Source organism: Hipposideros armiger, unplaced genomic scaffold, assembly GCF_001890085.2.
Source record: "Hipposideros armiger isolate ML-2016 unplaced genomic scaffold, ASM189008v1 scaffold_276, whole genome shotgun sequence".
NCBI lineage: Eukaryota > Metazoa > Chordata > Mammalia > Chiroptera > Hipposideridae > Hipposideros > Hipposideros armiger.
This window is the reverse complement of record NW_017731626.1, coordinates 1,146,718-1,166,967: the sequence shown is the minus strand read 5'-3', so window position 1 is coordinate 1,166,967 and position 20,250 is coordinate 1,146,718. Positions and strand designations below refer to the sequence as shown.

The window sequence follows — 20,250 nt, the reverse complement described above, 5'->3', positions numbered from 1 at the left end:
GGCATCCCAAGCCAGTTCTTAACCATCGAGCCACTCGGTCGGCCCTAGACTTCACTTTTTAATCCTGCTATTATTTGTATATCCATAGTCATCTAATCATGAGAATGCTTTGATGAAATACCACAGAAATTCATTCCTCTATATGCCTCTTGAATACTTTTATACTGTAATTAGACGTCTCTATTTTTGCCTAATTTTTTTTAACTTGGCAGCTTTCTCCTGGCTTCATTTTCCTTTCTACAGCTGCAAATTTATTGTCAATAATTTCATTCCTACCTCTAGTAATGTACTGGAACGCCTTAACCATTTTGACTTTTCATACCTCTGACAGTTTCTGTGCTTTAGCGTTTGTCCAAATGCTTGTTATTTCTGATGCTGGATTAGTACAGAAAATAGCATAATTATTCTAGATAGGATACATTTATGATTTTAGCTACTTGCTAAATCATAAATTCATTAATGCTACTTGCTCATATATTTGCTCATTCTTGCTTGATTCCTTTCCCAACTTCCCCTCCTGGTATTTCAAACTCTCCTCAATCTTCAAGCTACAGTCCTTCACAAGCTGGAATATGAATTCCTTTGCCTTGCTTCCTTTCTACAATCAGAATTACCATCTATTTGATTTGTATGTTACTTTGTAATTTTCTTAGTAATTTAATCTTTTTGCAGGTTTACCTTCTCTATCAATGTATGTAAGTTCTCCAACTGTAATTCTGTTTCTTTTGCTCCATTAACATTCCAAATACCATGTCTGGAGAAGGTTCTTCACAGATACTTAATGAAATCTTGAAACATTTCCCCATAATGTTTTCTCAAAATCAAAGAAGACCTTTTGGGAAAGGAAGAAGAGGAGGACAGTAATTTGAGAGATTTTGAACTCATCTTTTTCTTCCTATCATATTATAATCAAACCTTTTCCCTTGCTTTACATGTCCCATGATTACCCTCCACTGTGTTTATTCTGCCTTTTGTGATTTCTTTTATTGCATCTTCTCTCTTGTTTCTCTCCTCTTATCTACTTATATGTACAGTAGTTTAAGATATTCTGCTCTTTTTTCCATTTTTGTTTTTTTCTTATCATATAATTGCATTTTTCTTTTATCTTACTTGTATCTTACAGTAACTTTCAAATATTTTCATTTATGTCACCCTTTCTTTGTCCCAAAAGATGATGAGTTATCTTGGAGGATCAATGACATTGGATGAGACTTAGTTTTCTGTTACTTCTGGCATTTAATTTTACCATTGATTTCAGCTCTTATTTTTCATTTGTCTAAGTAAATATATGTTCGAGATTCCAAGGCCTTTTCATGTTTTTTTTCTTTTTTTAAAATTACCAATTATATTAGAGCTTAAAAATAGTAATGTTTAGAGTGATTTTCTCTGGTAATTGGAGATGTAACAATACGAGGATGAGAATATGGGAAGGAATTGCTTTAAACAGATTTTTTAATGCTTACAAATTTAGACAATTACTTTTATGTGAAAATTGGTCAAGGCAACCGTGGTTTAAGAGAAGAAAACACCCATGTGTTAACCTTTTAGTTTCTAAATAGTTGCTATATTCTAGATTCTAGACCAAGCAAGGGTTGGCAAACTTTTTCTGTAAAAGGGCCAGATAGTAAATATTTTTGGCTTTGTGGGCCTTATGAACTCTATTGCAACTACTCAGTTCTGCCATTGTAGTGCAAAAACAGCTATAAAAAAATCAGTAAACTAACAAGTGCAGCTATGTTCCAATAAAACTTTAGTTATATACCCTTAAATTTGAATTTCATATAATTTTTACATGATATCAGATAGTCTTAATTTTTTCAACCATTTAAAAATATAAGAACTATCCTTAGCTTGCATGCCAAACAAAAGGACTCATTGTCTAGCACTCTGTAGTTTGCCTACCCCTCTTCTATGGGATGGATAGATGAATTTACTTTTTTTAAAAAATTTATTTTATTATTATTATTATTATTATTATTATTATTATTATGTTTCAGGTGTACAAAACAATGCAATAGTTATCCTTTTCACCCCTCACAAAGTGACAATCCCCCTCCCTGATATTATACATATCTATTACAATTTCTTTGACTCCATTCCCATACTATACTCCACATCCCATGACTATATATGTATTAAATTATAGTTGACATATAGTGTTATTCAACAGCAGCTTCAGATGTACGGTGCAGTGGTCAGCCCTCTACACCATCTATGAAGTTGTCTCCCTAACAAGACATGAGTCGATCTGGCCTCCTAAAATATATTTACAACATTATTGGTTATATTCCCCAAGCTATGTTTTCTATCCCTGAGGCCATATTGTAGTTACCAATTTATGTTGTCTCGTCAGTTGACTTGTTTTAACCTCACTGTGTAGAATACCTAAGGTTCTAATAGTAACAGCAGTAGTAATGACAGTAGTGATTACTGTTTAATGTGTTCCTAGCACTATATAAAGTTCTTTACTTGAATTTTTTCATTTAATCTTCACAGTAATGTGAGGTATAAGCCCACATATTATCCTCACTTTATAGGTAATGAAACTAAGGCTTAGAAAACTTATGTCACTTGATTGTGGATCTTGTGTTTTTAATCATGCGCTCTTAGGAAGAAAGCTTTGACTTCTTATTGCCATTACTCCATTGATTTCTAGGGCTTTTCTGAAATCTGTAAGTCTCTATAAATCACACATTTGCATTTGTTGCTGTTTTAAACCTAATTTTCTCAATATATTCAGTAATGGATGTTTTATTTTACAACTAATTAAAAGGTAGATGATGTCTCTTTAATGTACATTGTTTTTGTATAATTTGCGTAAGTGCTAATAATTATAATAATTTATTTTCACCACCGAAGTACTACATGATCATTTAGATCACTGTGTGTGTGTGTGTGTGTGTGTGTTTGGTATGTCTCTGTATGTTATTTTTAGCAGAAACAAATGACAGGGGAGCACACCAACTTTGGGTAGGATTTCTGATGAGAATTGGCTACCCTACTCTTAATACTGTTTTTGCAACTGTAGGCGTAAATGTATGAAACCACCATGGAAAATGATATTCTATTCTGGAGAACTTTAGGGAATGGCATCTGAAGCCTGTAGCAGAACAGAGACAGTTTTCAGCAAAAATTTCTAGGTGCTTTGATACCCAGTTAGATGCGATGGTGATAGCTACATGTAGTTATCAGCTTAAAATTCCCACTTGTTCAATTCTGTATTTAGGTAGTAAAAAGCACTCTCTATTTGGACATAGAAGTGTGAACAGTTATGACAAGGTAAGAATACCACTTAATCCTCTGCCCCTTGGCACAGTTTAAAGAAACTGGGAAAAACATTGTCCATAAACTATACTATACTGTTCACCTTATTAATCTAGGGATTTAGGGCATTAAGTTAATCAATCTTAGGATTAATTAAATTTAGGACAGCTTTTAGGAATGACTGACATCTGATTGCTTCGAATCACTTGTTGTAAATAGTGTACCCTGCACCCTTTTGTATACTACCTCTCTGAGAGGGCAAAGGTCTAAGTAATTTTTCTATGCTGTACATGTACAGAAGTATTTCATTTCTGCATTTAAAAATACTTTAAATATAAGAAGTTGTAGAATAAGAGTGTTTGGGTTTATTTTTTTTATTTCAAACTTATTTTCCTGTGTGTGGTCTAGAAAAACACAGAGAGCTTGAATTTGCCTGTGCCTGCTACTTTCAGCACGTGTGTCAGCCGTGACTGTATTTGTTGCCTCTTTCCCTTGTGCTTCAATCGAAAGACCCCTTATTTCTTGTTTTGAAATTGAGATCATTAAACTTGATTTCAGGGTGAAGGCCTCATTCACGTAGAAGCCTCCTCATTTGTAGAAACTTGAGGATATCGCTTCTAAAACCTTTTAAAAATCTATTAGTTTCATATTATGTTTTTGAAGCTGTTGACATAGATGAATTTTGTCACAGGCATTAAGACTTCCAACTCTTTGTGTCACTATTATTGGGAGGGAGGCACAAAGGAGAGAAGAAAAAGAGGGAAAGAAGAGTTGATTAGAAAGTATTGATAATGGTTAGTATTATTCAAATCTGACATTATCAGATTGATAATGTCATTCCACATATAACAGGAAATTCTGAGGACTGTCTAAAAAGTGTTCTAGCCATACTTAAGGTCCAGTCTAAAACTTGAAAATCTGTTTATGCAAATCAAGTTGTGACAAACTATGCTAGACAATTGGAAAGACTGAGGAATGGAGAGCCCTGATTGCTTGATAATTGTTTCAGTAGCAGAAAGGTTTAAGACTATGATTGGAAAGGCCTCTGACTTCAGAACTCCCACTGTGCATACAAGTGTAATGGTTAATCTCTCCACTATATATTTTAATTCACATGCCTTACTTAGCATTGATCTTAAAGACTGAACTTTCTTAAGCATAGTGACGGTGTTTGAAAGAAATATAAAAATTTAGAGGTATTGATGATTCTGTCTTTGCTTTTTTCCTGAGATAATCTCTAGGGAAATATAAATTTATTTCTCTAAACAACTCACAGGCACAAATGCAGAGAAGTTGAGAAGGCCATGAGAAATGGTAGCTATTTTAAAAGCAATGTTGAATTAGAAATGTAAGATACTAAGTTGAGAATACATTTTTTTTAAAAAAAGCCTGGTAAAACGAGACAGTGAGGGGATTAATTTGGGGGGGGCAGAATTTGGAGAAAATATGCCCAGCCTTTTCAAATTATTCAGTCAGAAATTTTATTCTGTTTTATTCATATAAATAAGACTCAAGTTGAGAAAACCTTAGATCAGGACCTTTTCTGATTGGTTGCCATATATGTGTATTTGAATATGTGTATTTATTTTAAAATATATAAAATATTTTAGCTGCATGATTGATCATTTCAGAAATATAAGATTATTTAAAAATAACAAAACTCTTATACCGTAAAGCAGCTCCAAAACTAATCCTAGAAAGTGAAATTATATTTGGAAATTTTGTTCTTTTGAAATACTACCTCATGATTTTGTTTCAGAGTATTTGAAATGTTTTTACAAAGAGACTGAATAAGAAATTTAATTCATTGTACAATCTGGTAAGGGGAAGCAGAATTTGCCACTCCAAAATATGCCTTTTGGGATATTGATGAGTTTTAGTTGGTTATTTTTAAGAAACAAAAGATTCAGAAAGAACCTTTGACCTTACCCCAACTGCCTAAAATAATTTACATAGAGGACCTGCTCCAGGAAGGGAGTTATTACAGATAGTTTCATATTACAGATAGTTTCATATAAACTAAAGTGTGATAGGGTGGAACCTAGCGAGTCCTTTGATCAAAATCCTCTCTGTGTCCCATCTTTTCTATCTCGATGTGAATTGTCTTCCTGCCATTTAAAGTCCCAAACCATGATCACCCCCATCATCAGATCTCATGTTCCCATGGAAGCCCTGTATGTATTCACGTAATAAATTTGATGATTTTCCTCCCGTTAGTCTGTCTCATGTTAACTTATTAGTCTAGCCAAAAGAATTTAGAAGGAAAATTTTTTCCCTCCCCATTACTGCATTAAATATTTAAATGCAGTTTTAAATATTCTCATAGTTTTCCACATACTGTCACGTCAAATGTTTGAGGATTTGGAAAGAAGTTTTCTTTTCTTGGGGCCGGGTGGGGGGCATTGTTTCTTCACCATACCTGGTCAGCAAACTTCCTGGAAAATATGGAAAATAGAGTTGTTTGGAGTGAACAAGATCGATGTAGTACTGAATTGAATAGCAATCTATAATTTTAGTATTGTAAAAAGCACTAGAATTACTTCAGAACCCTAAGTTTGAAGGTGATGGAAACTGAAGCCTGAAGAGTCTTGAACAGCTTGTGTAAGATATTGTGATGACAAGGATCTGTGTCTCCTGGCTTCCCTCCAGTGCTTTTTTTGCTTACATTCTAAGTTAGGGAAGACTAGTTTAAAGGCTGGTAAAAGTTAAAGGACCTAATGACAATGAGGACAACTATGGTGGGGATTAAAAAAAAGATTAGAAGAAAGCTAAGCCTCCTTTAGTTTTGGTATTATCATTATTGATTTTGCTGAAGTGTAGGCATATTCACTACTAAAAAATAGAGTAAGTTTACATTTCACATTCAACTATTATGATTGATAAGTTATAGAAAAGCTACAAAAAATAGCATTTGAGAAAATGTGTATGTCCTAGATGTAAGTAGAGATAAAACTCAATCTTCATATCTGTTATAGCACAATTCAGTGTTTGATGTTTATGCTAGTGATTTTTTTTGAGTGTGCCTGAGGACATTGGTCCAGGACTTGGACCATCCCTCAAGAGCTGCTTCTAAAGAGGCATTGTAATATCTGCTTTATTATTAAAATGTTAAATTATCTTCTTGGTTTGTAAATTTAGAAATTTGATGGATAATCTCCATAAGCAATCTTGCTGTCTTATATCTATGTTCAAACATTACACTAGGAATTCATTGATGTGGATTTTTCTGGTTTCAGCAACTAGAGCCTTGGAATCATGGATTTATGGTGACTTTGTAGATCAGCTACTAAAAGCTATTTCAGCCTTTATTTCATTTACTCAAGATCATACAGCAATTGGGGCAGAATGGTAGGGAGAAAGCAGAGGAAGAGGTAATGTGTCGGAGAGCTGAGCCATGGCAAATGTATTAGGAAGGAGTTAGAAGGAAATCAGGTTGACGCATTAGAATAGCATGTGACCTTATGCAAGTCACTTTTTCTGGGTCTCATTTTCTTCATGTATAAAATGAGGGTGTTGGAACAGATCATTAATATCTCTTATCTCCTCCAAAATTTGATGATTCCAAACTACTTTTCCTCTAAAGCTGAAAATATTTTTGGATTTGCTGATTATCATATGACTATATAAAATATACATTTTTGCTTGTGAATTCAGTAGAAAATGGAGTGTGTCCAGCACCATTAACATTTTGGTGAATAGCCCTTCAGATCTTACACACTGTTTTAAATTTTATTTATAATGTGTCTTAGATTTGTTTCTATGCCAATAAACATAGCTCTTCCAACCCTCCTTTTAAATGTCTGCATAATATTCCATTGTTTCATTGATGAATGTATTATTTATCACCCCATCAACTAAATGAACATTTGATAGATTACTGTTTTTCACTGTTTTCATTGTTGCTTCAATTTTGTGCATAATTTTCCCTCTGAACATTTGCATGATTATTTACTTAAAGATTGATCCCTAGAAGTAGTGTTGTTAGAAATTTAAATTTTGATATGTAGTGCCAGATGACTCTCTAAGGTTATGCAAATTTATAGTGTTATACCTAGAATATTAATATTGATTTAATATCTTGATATATAGTTTGTAGGCATATTTCTCCAGATGCTCCACAAAAATGTCCCTTAAAAAAAATAGGATTCAGTCAAGGTTCACGTATTATATTTGGTTGCCACATCTCTCTAGTTGGTATTTTTTTCTTATGCAGCCTTATTGAGGAAAAATTGACACAATAAACTGCTCATATGTAAAGCATACAGTTTGATAATTTTTGACATATGTATACATCTGTGAAACTGTCACGATAATCAAGACAGTGTATGTATCCATCACCTCCAAAAGCTTCCCTTCTCCTCAGTGTAACCCTGCCCCTTCCCAATCCGTTTCCTAAGGTACTAATGTGCAGGTTAGTTTGCATTTTCTAGAGTTATATGTAAATGCAATTATACATTATATACTCTTTAAAATTTTTTTGGCTTCCTAGCACAGTTTTGAGATTCATTCGTGTTGTTGTAATTATTAGTAGTTTATCCCTTTTTATTGATGAGTAATATTCCATTGTATGGATAACATAATCTGTTTGTATTCACCTGTTGATGGACATTTCAGTTGTTTGCAGTTTTGGGTTATTACAGACAAGACCACTATAAAGTTTTTGCTATTAACTCATCAACTATTGATTGATTAAAGAAGATAAATTTTGAAAAAAGGCAAGGTGATGAAAAAATCCTAAGTAGTACTTTTAATGTCTTGGTCTAATACCTGTGCTCCAGCAAGGGGAGATGTTGGAAATTTAAGGTGTGACTTGTGGAAGCAAGAGAGCAGAAGGAATATTCATCTTATGCTAGTTGTAGATTCTCTGTCCTCCAAACCCATACTCATCCTTCAAAATACAATTCAGGTATAATCTAGAAGCCTCTTCTGGTCCCTCAGTTCTGAGTGTCCTCTCTGCTGCTTATGTATCCATGAATCCCCCCTATGTTTTGAATCCAACAGTTTACAGTTCATTGGTCATATGACTGACCTTTGAGAAGAGGCATGGCAGGAAAACAGCTGCTGACTGGATCAGTAAGTTAAATTCAGCCAATATTTTTTAATAAACTGTGGATGATTGCAGGGAGACTAAATACTTATCAAGTTAACATTTAAATGTAATATTAGTCTGACACCCCAGCTAGATTTTAAGCTCTGTGTCATTTATTATATTGCTAATGTTTGGTAAATAATAATTTTTTCCTTCCCTTATTTGTTTTGTAAATAAATTGATGCAATTAAGACTACCATTGACATACAATTAGGAAATTTATGTGCATACAGGCCCTAATTTTATTTATTTATTTATTTATTTAGAAAAGATTTTTTTATTGGGGAATTGGGGGAAGGGGAACAGACAAGTTGCTGTCGTTTTGTTCTTCAGTCTAATTGTGGAGGACGTTGCTTCACTGGCCCAAATTGGCACCATCATTGCGCTCTTCCCGGGCGAGGCAGATCAGTCGCCAGCTTCTGGACGGCTGCTCACTGTGGCTGCTGGCTACACAGGGTAGTCCATAGCAACCCACTGCCACAGGGGCTGCAGCCTACACTGTCGCCTGCAACTCACGGCAACCCAGCTCCAGGTTGAGCTGTTGTTCAGCGTCTTAGCTGTGGAGGGCAGTGGCACTGGCCCTCGTATGTGGGATCCGAACCGGTGCCCTCTGGTGTCCCAAGCCAGCTCTTAACCATTGTGCCACTCGGCCGGCCCCATACAGGCCCTAATTTTGAACAAGCCCTTTTTTATAGTCAATCTGTAAAGGAGTTAGGGATTTAGAACATGCTATAGAAACAATTTAAAATGGGAGACAGTTCCTAGTTATTGCAGGTAGAATGAAAGCTAAAAGGAGGTTATTATGGTCAGCAGTTTACAGGTCTTTGGTTAATGGATGGCCTTTGGAAAGGCATGGAAACCTGCTCCTGACTGAAAAATTCAACAAGTGGTTATTGATTTGTGACTATACAGCAAGGATTAAGACTTTTTAAAAACACTTTAGGGAAATTCTCAATCAATAATAGAGAGCCTGACTGTGATAAATGCTATAACAAAAATGTTCTCAGCACTGAGGGTGATGCACACTCAGGGAGCCTGAGAGATATTTGGTATTTTTGTTTGTTTGTTTGTTTGTTTTTTGTTAGCTGAGCCATCCTGGCACCTGTTGGCAGCTCAGCGACAGGTCAGCTCTGACCGTGAATCAAACCGGGGACCCTGTTGCTCAGAGCTCAAACTTTTGAGCGAGCTCTTAACCAACTGAGCCACTCAGCCGGCCCCCTGAGAGATATTTGGGATTTGACTTGAACTTTGAAGATAGGGATATAGACTTTTGACAGCTAGAGATAAGAACCTGTGATGATAGGAGGAAGGTAGCTATTACTCTGACTGCAATAGTATTTCATTTCAGCTGCCATCACTCAGGAATTCCAGAAATTAAAATAAACTGACATCTCCTTTGGCGGAATCATCTGTCTTCTGTGTATAGGTGTATGTAGTCTGAAATTGAATAAATGGAAATGATGGTCACTTGAAATTAGTGTGTTACAAGCTTTCATTACGTTTCAGTTTTACAAGTTTAATGATTGATTGACTAATATATTAATTAACATTATTTGAGTGCCTAATCTGTACAAGACATTTTTAGATACTGTCGCAAAGGTTCTGTCCTAATGCACTTTAGAGTCTAGTGATTCTATTTGTAATTGATCAGAATAATAGAACAATGTTTCTCCTAACCTGATTTCCATTTTCTGCTTGGCCTCCAACACTCTTATTAAAAACCATGGGTGAGATGGGACATGACTGGCCCAGCTCAGCTCCTCTGTTGCCTGGGAGATCAGTGTGATGAGTGCATGTGGAAAAGGGGACCATCTTCAACTTCCTCTCCTTTCCAGGGACAGTCATACTATGCCCCTGTCTCACGCTCTTCCCTCATCCTCCCCAAACAGAGACTCCGTGAGGGATAAGGTGTACTAGGAACAAAGGAATTCCTAGCCCCTGGAATTAGAAGTGGGAAGGACATTTGGGATCCTCCCTGCCCATTCTAACATCCCTCTGTTAAAAAAATGTAACTGAGTAAATTTTAAAGTTCTTATTGGCATTATTCAATGGTTCATGAATTGGGCAGCATCCCATCTAGGAGATAGAAAGGAACTCGAGGAGTTGTACAAAATGAGACAGGCAGAAAGGAGCAGGAGCAAGGAAGCTATACTAGCAAAAAGTGATTGGTTGTGGCAAGGTCACTTTCATTTCAGGAATGGCAGTTGTCTGTCAGACAGATTCCATCACTAGTGCTGACCAGGTGGTTCTTGATTGACTAATTTAAGATTCAATTTCTACGAGACACTTAAAGTGTAATTAAGTTAAGTCTTGGTATGGTGACATCGGGCTTAGATTAAGTGACTCCATTTTGGGCCTGCTGTCTTATTTTTAACACCTTTAAACTAATCAATTCTCCTAAAAAAAAAAAACAAACAAACGAAAAAACTATTCGTTCCTTTACTATCCTTCAGTGAATCCATGTTGATTTTTGGCAACTTTGGGAATAAATGGCCTTTTCATGGGCAAGGACTCCACCCACCTATCCTCCAGATATTAACAAAGCAGCTTTTTGTACATTATCTGTCTGAGGAGCCACTCTATGTTAAATTCATTTAATACATTCAATTAATAAAAGTTGGATTATTTTATTGGGTTTGGTGATTCACAGCATGTTAGAGTGATTAAACCAAGTTTTGACTTAGAGTCATCTCATAGGCAAGGCCTTGGACTTGGCAGTCAAATCCCTAACCTGCCTGTTACATAGAGGGTGGGATACCTTGCTGGAAGTAGTGAGGATGCACGGTCTAGTCTAGTTAGTATGGAGTGAGAAGTGGGTGTTTTATACATGGTTCTGTTGGGCAAAGAATCTGAACTGTAAACATTCTCCCTTTCTGGGGTGAATGATTGAGAGTTAACTAGAGCTATTTCCTGCTTGAGGTGGTATCACAATATAATGTATTATTTATATTTGTGCCTCCTACAACAAAACAAAAGCAAGAGGTTGACATGCAAAGGACCTGGAAAAAAGGCACTAGATTTAAAGCTGATCTTTGTTTTAAATAGGCCGAGTATTCTACACCAAATGACTCATTCTTTGTGAAAGAATATGCTGTGTGGCCTTTTCAGGGGACTACAGTGCATCCTATGATTTAGCATCTCAATGAGGGTTTATTCATTAGTTGAACAAAGGCTTTTTCTAGAATGGGGGATTATATTGTCAGTAATTTTAAAGGGAAAATGTCATTGTCCATTTTCATAGTTAATGTGGTAGCCAGGGAAAATAGGCTCTTTTAGAAGTTTTTAAAGTATATAGGAAAAATTTTATACTTGATCTTTTTTATTGTTTCTATCAAGAGAGTTTTGTGCTGAGAATTTGATCCATATATAAATACTACTTTGTTGCTTTGGGAATATTTTTTTATCCTAAATATCAAGCTTTCAAAAGAATATGTCTTTCATTTATGATATGTAAAAACAATTTACAAAGAAATAAAACACGAATTTTTCTTTTTAAATATTCTAATTCTTGATATTTCTAATGTTTTAAATTACAGTGTGCTAAATAACCAGTTTTATTATTTTTCAGTCCCCTCTATATTTATAAACAATATAAGAGAGTTTTAGTATTTTGCTAAAAAATTTTAAAGGTCATGGAACAATTGTAATTTTGCCTATTGATTATTAAGATCACTTTGCATAGTTTCAGCTTGCATGGTCAATTTTACTACCTCCACTAATGTGGCAAAGTGAGGACTGCCTGTAGTTAACTAGGTAGATAGAATTGAGAATGGACTCTGGAAATAGTGTCATTGCCAGGTGGCATAAAGGAACTGTTTGAGGTTACAGATTATGATTTTTGAGTGAGAGTAGTTATAGTTACCAGTTTTTCTCCAGCCCCATTTCAGCTTCAGGGGTATAGTATAGGTAGAGACTAGAATTTAAACAATTTGGTTGAGAATTAGGAGGTGTGTGTCAAGGGAATTTAAGGCAAATGCAGTAGAGTAATTATAATAATAATTCACAATGGGATTTTAAGGTGAATAAGAAAAAGAACCATTCAGTGCTGGACATTGAACAAGGTAGTAGCATTGGTAGATTAAACGGTTTTTAGGAGTGTTGACGGGCTGTTGGAGCCTAAAGAGAGTGTTCTGAAAATATAAGTGGTAGAAAGTATGATTTGGAAGTTGAGATTATGAAGGCGTTTCAGTTGTTAGTAATGACAGGTTCAATAGTATGACCACATAAGCGAGAAGAGAAAAGGTAGTATGAATGTATTGGAAGGCATGAATGTTGGAATACTAAGAATTATAGTGGGGTAGTGTCAGAGAGAGTGACAATGAGTTAGGAGCTAAAAGTAATGAAATAATGACTTGAAGGGTACCAAATATCTATAATAAATTGGAGTAGTTGGTGGTATAGACTCATGTTTATGAAAGCCAGGCCACAATGAGAATAGTCCTGATGGTCCCAAGGCTGAAATTGGTAAATAGCTGTGAGTGTTTAGTGAATTGAGGGGCAAAGGAATGTCTTCCCCAAAACAGGAAGAGTTCTGGGGTTCTCCTTTGATTCCTGCTTGAGTCCTTCTAGTGAAGATGAGGAATGCTACAGAAGGATTCTCTTGACCCCTGCCAGGTGATAGACCAGAGAGATGGTTTTCTAAAACATACTTACTCTCTTGATTCCAGCCAAATGAATAGGGGTTAGGGGCAGGGAATCTGATTATCAAATTTAGACTGTCTTTTCACCCTGGGGAGTGATGGCCTGATAGATTATGGTTTTGTTCTTAAGTTTTTTCTGGCTTCCTTTCAATTCCTGCTGATACTACTAGTCTATAGGTGTGGTATTACACTGGTACTTGTTTAACTTCTGACTATGTGGAGAAGTGGTAGAAAGAAATCCTCAGGTTTTGTATGTGTGTGTATTACATACAGTGTTACAAATATGTATATGCATGTATCTATTAGTGTTTATGTATATAAATATATCAGTTTTATATATTTTATCAAGTAGATTTGATACCCATCAGACACTACATGTTTGATTACCTTAATCTTAATGTTTGTAGGGGAGTGAAATTTGCCACCCCAAATATGCCTCTTTGGCATTTGGATTATTTTAGGCTGATTATTTTTAAGAAACAGAAGACTCAGGAAGTTTTTCTTTTTACTGCCCCCTTACCTGCTTAAAAGAAATTAGGTAGGGGGCTTATTCCAGGAAGGGAGCTATCACCAAAGATAACTGCAAAGAATATGAGCAAGATATGGTGAACTGGGGGAAACTTAGCAAGGCCTGTTGTTCACGTTTATCTTGATGACAGCAAACATTTATTCTTCTTTCTCTGTAAACCGTCTTCTTTCCCTTTGAAGTCCCAGACCCTTACCCCCTTTCCTTTCCTTTAGCTCAGTGTGTTCTATACAGTGGAGTTACCTCCTGCCTTTGGGCTTCATATTTTTATGGAGCCTCTGTATATACAAAATTAAATTTGTTTTTCTCCTGTTATAATAGTATGTATGTCTCATGTCAATTTAATTCTTAGACCAACCAGAAGAATCTAGAAGGTAGAGGAGAAATTTTTCTCCCCAACACGTTCAAATGCCCAACATCAGTGCCAATGTGTTGATGACACAGAGCGTCAATGTGTTGAGTATTATTAATACCTGGAAAATATTTATATTTTATTGGGATACTATATAATAGGAATTGCTGATTATATATACATTAGACATGTATACCCCTCTTTGGCTTCCCTTATCAATGCATTAAAGAAAATGATGTTATAGTCATTTAAGATAAATCTCTATTTTCTGTTCTTGAATTTAGTAAGATGTTCAGTTAAACGTCATGCACCGAGTTTGGAAACTATAAAATCCTCTCTTCCAGAAATACTTTGTAGTAGCTCTTTTGTGCCTATGTAGGAGCAGATTCAAAGTGTAGTATGCTTTGAATAAAGGTAAATTCTAATTTGTCACAATCAGATTATGAACTTTGTTATTTCTCAAATTTGAATGAAATTAGGCGTATCAACTGACTTACACCTTGAAGTATATTAGTTGAACTAAAGTATACATGGAAACAGAAATATTGTTTTGACATATTCATTATGTGATGGACTTGTAGCTAAATTGCTAATGAATCTCACAGCTTTTTGCTTTCTGAAACCGAAAATCTTGCATTGAAATCCTCTTTTGAAAAACTGTTTGAAGCATGATAATAGCACTTATTTCTCTAAGCATGCAATATATTTAATCTGGGTGTTGTAGAGTCTGTGAGCTTCTATCTTTAAAAGATGGAATTATTGTACTGTGACTGTCAGTCTTCAGCTTAACTATATGACTGCTTTTTTGGCAAAAGTTGTATCTTGGGATGAGTGAAAACTAGTTATAAATGAAAAAACTTAGAAAATAACAAATATCAACACTGCTAAAGAATTTCTTGTGTGCTAGACTAAGATTATTTTGGTATTGCCTGCTATAAGAAAATTTGCCAAATGCCAGTGGAGAGCAGATATAAAATAATTTCTTCTAGACAAAAGTTTTCACCATGTATTAAAAGTAATGCTAACTGCAGTACCAAACAGCCTCCTAGTTCAGTGACAAAATGCACTAACAGCTCATTTCTCACTATGGAACAGTTTAATGTGAGTAGTCCTTATAGGGCAGCTTTTCTTCAATAAGTGATTAGGAATCCTGCTACTTTATTTTGTGGCTATACTATTGGGTTGTCGGAAAAGTCATGACGTTTTGTTTTTTTTAATGTTTTCCATTGCAAAAATGCGTCATGTCTTTTCCGACAACCCAATATATTGCTGATCCCACGTGTTTCCTACCAACCATACAGAAGGGAAAAGAGTATGGAGAATCCTGGCTAGCACACTTCCCTACTGCTCACATTCCTTCAGTTAGAACTCAGCTATGTCACACTCAGCTTGGAAGGCAGGCTGGGAAATTTAGTCTAGATTTGTACTCAGGATAGTGAGGAACCTATTTGGTCAGTGACTGCCAATCTATACCAACAATAAAATTGTTTCTTCAAATAAAATCTTTGAATATTTAAAAACTTTTTTTGCTTGTTTGTTTTTGTTTTTTACTGGTTATGTGATTGATAAACTGTTAAGAAGTGTTTGGGGAAGGTTGTATATTTTGGGAAACAGATTTTTCCCCAGCCCCAAACACTTTTTTTTTCTTTTTTCTTTTTTTAAATTTGTTTATTTTATTTTATTCTTGGATATTTCTTTTTTTATTAAATTATTTTTTATTATGAAATACACATTTTTTAGAATTAGTTTCAGCTGTACAACACAGTGCAATAGTTATACTTTTTACCCTTCGAAGTGACAACCCCCCTCCCCCAATCCGCCGCCCCATTTCCCCCCAATATCATACATATCTATTACAAATCCCTTGACTCCACTCCCACACTATACTCCATGTCCCATGACTATATATATATATGTGTGTGTGTGTGTGTGTGTGTGTATATACACACACACACGCACACACATATTCAATTATAGTTGACCTTTTTTTTGTAGTATTTGATAGTGATGAGGCATGTGGGATGGGGAAATCAGTTATGGTAGACATTTGGGGGAAGTTCCTCTGAAAACTGGATGTAATGATTTAATCACAGGGCTTTTGTTTTGAAAGGCTAAGTTAAATAGTTTTTTTATTTGGGAGTGGGGTCCTTGATGTCCATGCTCTTGTGTCTGCTCTCATGTTCATATGTGAGAGAGGCAGCAGTTTGGGTATGGAGGTTATTAAAATAATTTTAAGAAAATTTATGATAAATTAGAACTGTAGTTTAAAATAGTTTTTTGTGTGTGTATTGTGAGATGTCTAATTCAACTCTTAAGAATTTCATCAAATGTTGTTAGATATACATTTACTCCATTGACAAATTAGTCTACGTTAAATGGTAAAATAGATTATTAACTTAAGTATTGTCTTAATAAACAAATCTAAATTAAGGCACCACAAACTGATCTATAAAGGGAAAATAAGAACATAACACACTAATTGAATCCATAAGTTAGTTGTTTATCACATTGGAACAGAAATTAGAATAAGCTTTTGAAAATATATTAATTAGTTTCATCCATTTTCTTTGGCAAAGTATTTTGTATTAAAGTACTCTTGAGAGCATTTTTTACTTATCTGCCTAGTTACTGCCAGGGTCAGCAGAAGGATTCCTTCTCATTCATTCACATTGTTATCTTGTAAGAAATAGATAAACCATTTTCTTATCCATGATTGAAGGGAAAACTAGCCAAAGAATCAGGCCACATTTTTAGTTGCAGGAGACTGGACTATCCCAGTGTTGGATAAAATAACACAAAACGATGCATGTATAAATAATATCAAACTATGAACTTGTCTTTCTGTAATAATTAAAACAAGTAGGAAAATTCAAAGATATCTAAAGTCTGCTAACTGAATAAAGAACTTAAGTGTGTATGTACACTTGTCTACGAGTATACCTGTACATTGTATTCTTGACATGGAAGAATTTCCTTGGCTGGTGGTCTAGGCAAGCTAGATTCCATTAAGAATCTGGACAAAGCTCATGGGACATTTTCAGGTTAAAATTATAGTAGAAGAAGGCATTGTGGTGATAATACCCTGCATCTGCTTAATAGTGAGAATTGAAAATGTTGGCATATTACACTGTAAAACTTTCCAGCCTCTGTGGTAGATTCTTATTAAATATATGTTGGATGGTATTATATTTTCTCTTTGCTAAAGCCAGCCTTTAAAACAATAATATATATATATATATATATATATATATATATATATATATATATTAGTTTTTTTTCTTGTTCATCACTTCAGTTGTGTTGGCTTTCCATTTCAGAATCATTTGAACTTGTTCCACTGATATTGCAGTCTTTTAGTCCTAATTTTATTTATTTATTTTTAAAGATTTTATTGGGGAATTGGAGGGAACAGCATTGGGGAATCGGAGAAGGGGAACAGACAAGTTGCTGTCCTTTTTGTTCTTCGGTCTGGTTGTGGAAGACGTTGCTTCACTGGCCCATGTTGGTATTGTGATCATTGCTCTCTTTTCGGCTGAGGCAGATTGGTCACCGGCTATTGGACGACCGTTCACAGCAGCTCATGCTGGCTGCCGGTCACTCAACGGTAGCTTGCAGAAACCCACTGCAGCCTCGCTGCAGCCTATGCCATTGCCGGCGGCGACTCACAGCAGCCCAGCTCCAGGTCGGGCTGTTGTTCACCATCTTAGCTGTAGAGGGCAGTGTCACTGGCCCATGTGGGATCCGAACCGGCGGCCCTGCTGCTCATAGCTCACGCTCCCAATCCAACTCTTAACCAATGAGCCACTCGGCCTGCCCAGTCCTAATTTTATTTTGACAATTTCAAACTTAGAAGTAGTTGAAACAATTATATAATGAACACATAACATCCTTCCCCCAAATTTGCCATTTTTTAACATTTTATACCTATCTCAACACACTTATTTGGGGAAGCATTTGAAAGTAGGTTGCAGACATTATAAAACATTACTGCTAAATACTTGAGCACAAATCTCCTAAGAACATGTACATTTTCCTAAATAGCTATAATAGTGTTTTACCTAAAAAATTAACATTAATTCAATAATTTACAGTCTTATGATAAAATTTCTCTAGTTGTCCTAAAAAATATATATTTTTTGCATTTATTTATGATGTCTTTTTTAGTGTCTTAATTACCAGGCTGTCCCACCTCCAGTTCTCAACTTTTTCTCTTTTTTAGTGACGTGGCTTTTTTTTCATGTGACTCATAGAATGTTCCACATTTTCAGTGTGCCTGATAGCTTATTCCTGATTAGAGTCAGTTAACATACTTTGGCAGGACTACTGCACAGGTGAAGCTGAATGTTTCTTAACTGCATCACAGCAGGAGGCACATAATATCAGATAGTCCTGTTGGTAATGCTCAATTTGGTCACTTGGTAAATGAAGTGTTAATCACTATATATCTCTTCGGTGTGAAGGTACCTTTTCCCTTTATTAAGTAATCTATGGGGTGATACTTTTGGAGAAGATGACTGTCCTGTTTCCTGACGTCTTTCACTCAGTGGTTTTAGCACCCATTGATGAGCCTTGCCTAAATTAATTTATACATGTGGGGTTGTAAAATGGTAACTTTTAAGTCTATTATTTCTTTCATATTTATTGATTAGAATTTTATAGCTGTTGCAATCTTGACCCCTGATAAATACTAACTTAAAGTTTAAATCAGAGCTAATATATCAGTACAGGTAGTTTGTCCATAACACCTACCTTCTACTTGCCAGTTTAGATTTGATTATAGTATTTAATTCATATTTCCAATGAAATAGATCACTAGCGTCCTCTTTATGTTCTAGATTTTCTTAAGAAACTACCTGCAGTGTTTCTAATTATAATTCTGTGTATTAAATCTATAAGCTACTTAGGGATTTTCCAGTACTTCCCCTCTCTCCCAAGTTTTGGTATTTTATTTTGACAGTTCTCTTAATTATGGTTACTAGATTGAATTATAAAATATGTTCATGAACTGAGGAGGAACTTAACGGAGAAGTAGGTGAACTTTGAGAGACTGAAGTAAGCTTTTAAATGACTAAACTAAATTGAACAGCTATCTGGAAATAGAGCCAAGGATAAATTAATCATTATTTAATTATAAAGGGAGAAAAATGGTGATAAAGTAGTTATTGGTTTATAAAGTATTTGCTTGAATTATACATTGAATAAATTTAAACTCTGTCTGCTTTTACTGTGCCATGGGACATGTTTCTAGGTCACTTTTATGAGGCCAGTTGGTATTCATGAAGGAATTCAAGCCAAATATTATATTAGCCTAACTGTAGTTCAGGTCGAGGTGGCTTGGTACATTTGCAGCAAAGGAAATTTAATGTGTTTGAAGGGAAAGTTATAAATTACAAAATGAAGTAAATTGCAGTATAAAGATGTTCTCTATGTCCAAACTGGGAAAGGCTGGGAAAGTTAAACCCAGAATAAACAATGATTATTGTCTGTTTTTTAGAATTCACAAATCATCCATATGATAAAGATCTAGAGACCGGTGATGTTTTATTGAGGGAGAATGTAGGAACCTGCCAGGTTTGAAAATTGAATGCCTAGCATAATTTCTTTCCTATTAAGTACTCAATAGGCATTTATGACTTTTATTAATTATGATAGTTAAATTTTCACTTTTATGATAATTTGTAATACCTGAATAATGATGGTAACAACATTTCTTCTTTGTGTTTTAGACTATCCCCATAAATATGGTCCACAGGGGGGTTGTGCAGATCATTCGGTATTTGAAAGGATGAGGAAGTACCAGATGAGTGGTGTACAGGAAGTAACACAGGTAAGGATTTTAATACTAGATTGCATTTAAGAAATGCAAATCAGCTTGGGCATGTGTTCCTGCATTGAAAATATATGTTCTAGGAATTCTGAAAGATTTATATCATTGTGGGGAAATATTTATATTTTTTAATGCTCAAAGAGGCCAGGTAACTTGCCTATAATAAAGACATGGTGCTGAGATTTGAATGCAAATCTATATGACTCAGTAAACATTATATTACATGTCCAAAACATACTCAGTCTTACATGTGATTGTGAAATTTAAAAAATATTCAGCCTAAACTTGTGTTTTCTATAAATGTAAGTATTTGTATTAATATGAAAATTAAACTGACAAAATTCCCCTTGTGTGCCTGGGATTTCCCAGTTTGTTTGTTTTTTTAAAGATTTTTATTGGGGAACTGGGGGGATGGGAACAGCACTGGGGAATTGGAGGAAGGGGAACAGACAAGTTGCTGTCGTTTTGTTCTTCAATCTAATTGTGGAGGACGTTGCTTCACTGGCCCAAGTTGGCACCATCATTGCGCTCTTCCCGGGCGAGGCAGATCAG

At 35.1% G+C, this 20,250-nt stretch overlaps 1 protein-coding gene across 2 annotated transcripts in view; it reads left to right on the top strand.

The window, feature by feature from the left end:
- ADAM10 (ADAM metallopeptidase domain 10) overlaps positions 1-20,250 on the top strand; it is a 122,899-nt gene that overhangs the window by 53,586 nt on the left and 49,063 nt on the right. For both annotated transcript variants that reach the window (XM_019657532.1, XM_019657533.1), the window contains exon 5: positions 19,598-19,698. In XM_019657532.1, the coding sequence (XP_019513077.1) occupies positions 19,598-19,698 (101 nt within the window). The remainder of the gene's footprint in view (positions 1-19,597; positions 19,699-20,250) is intronic.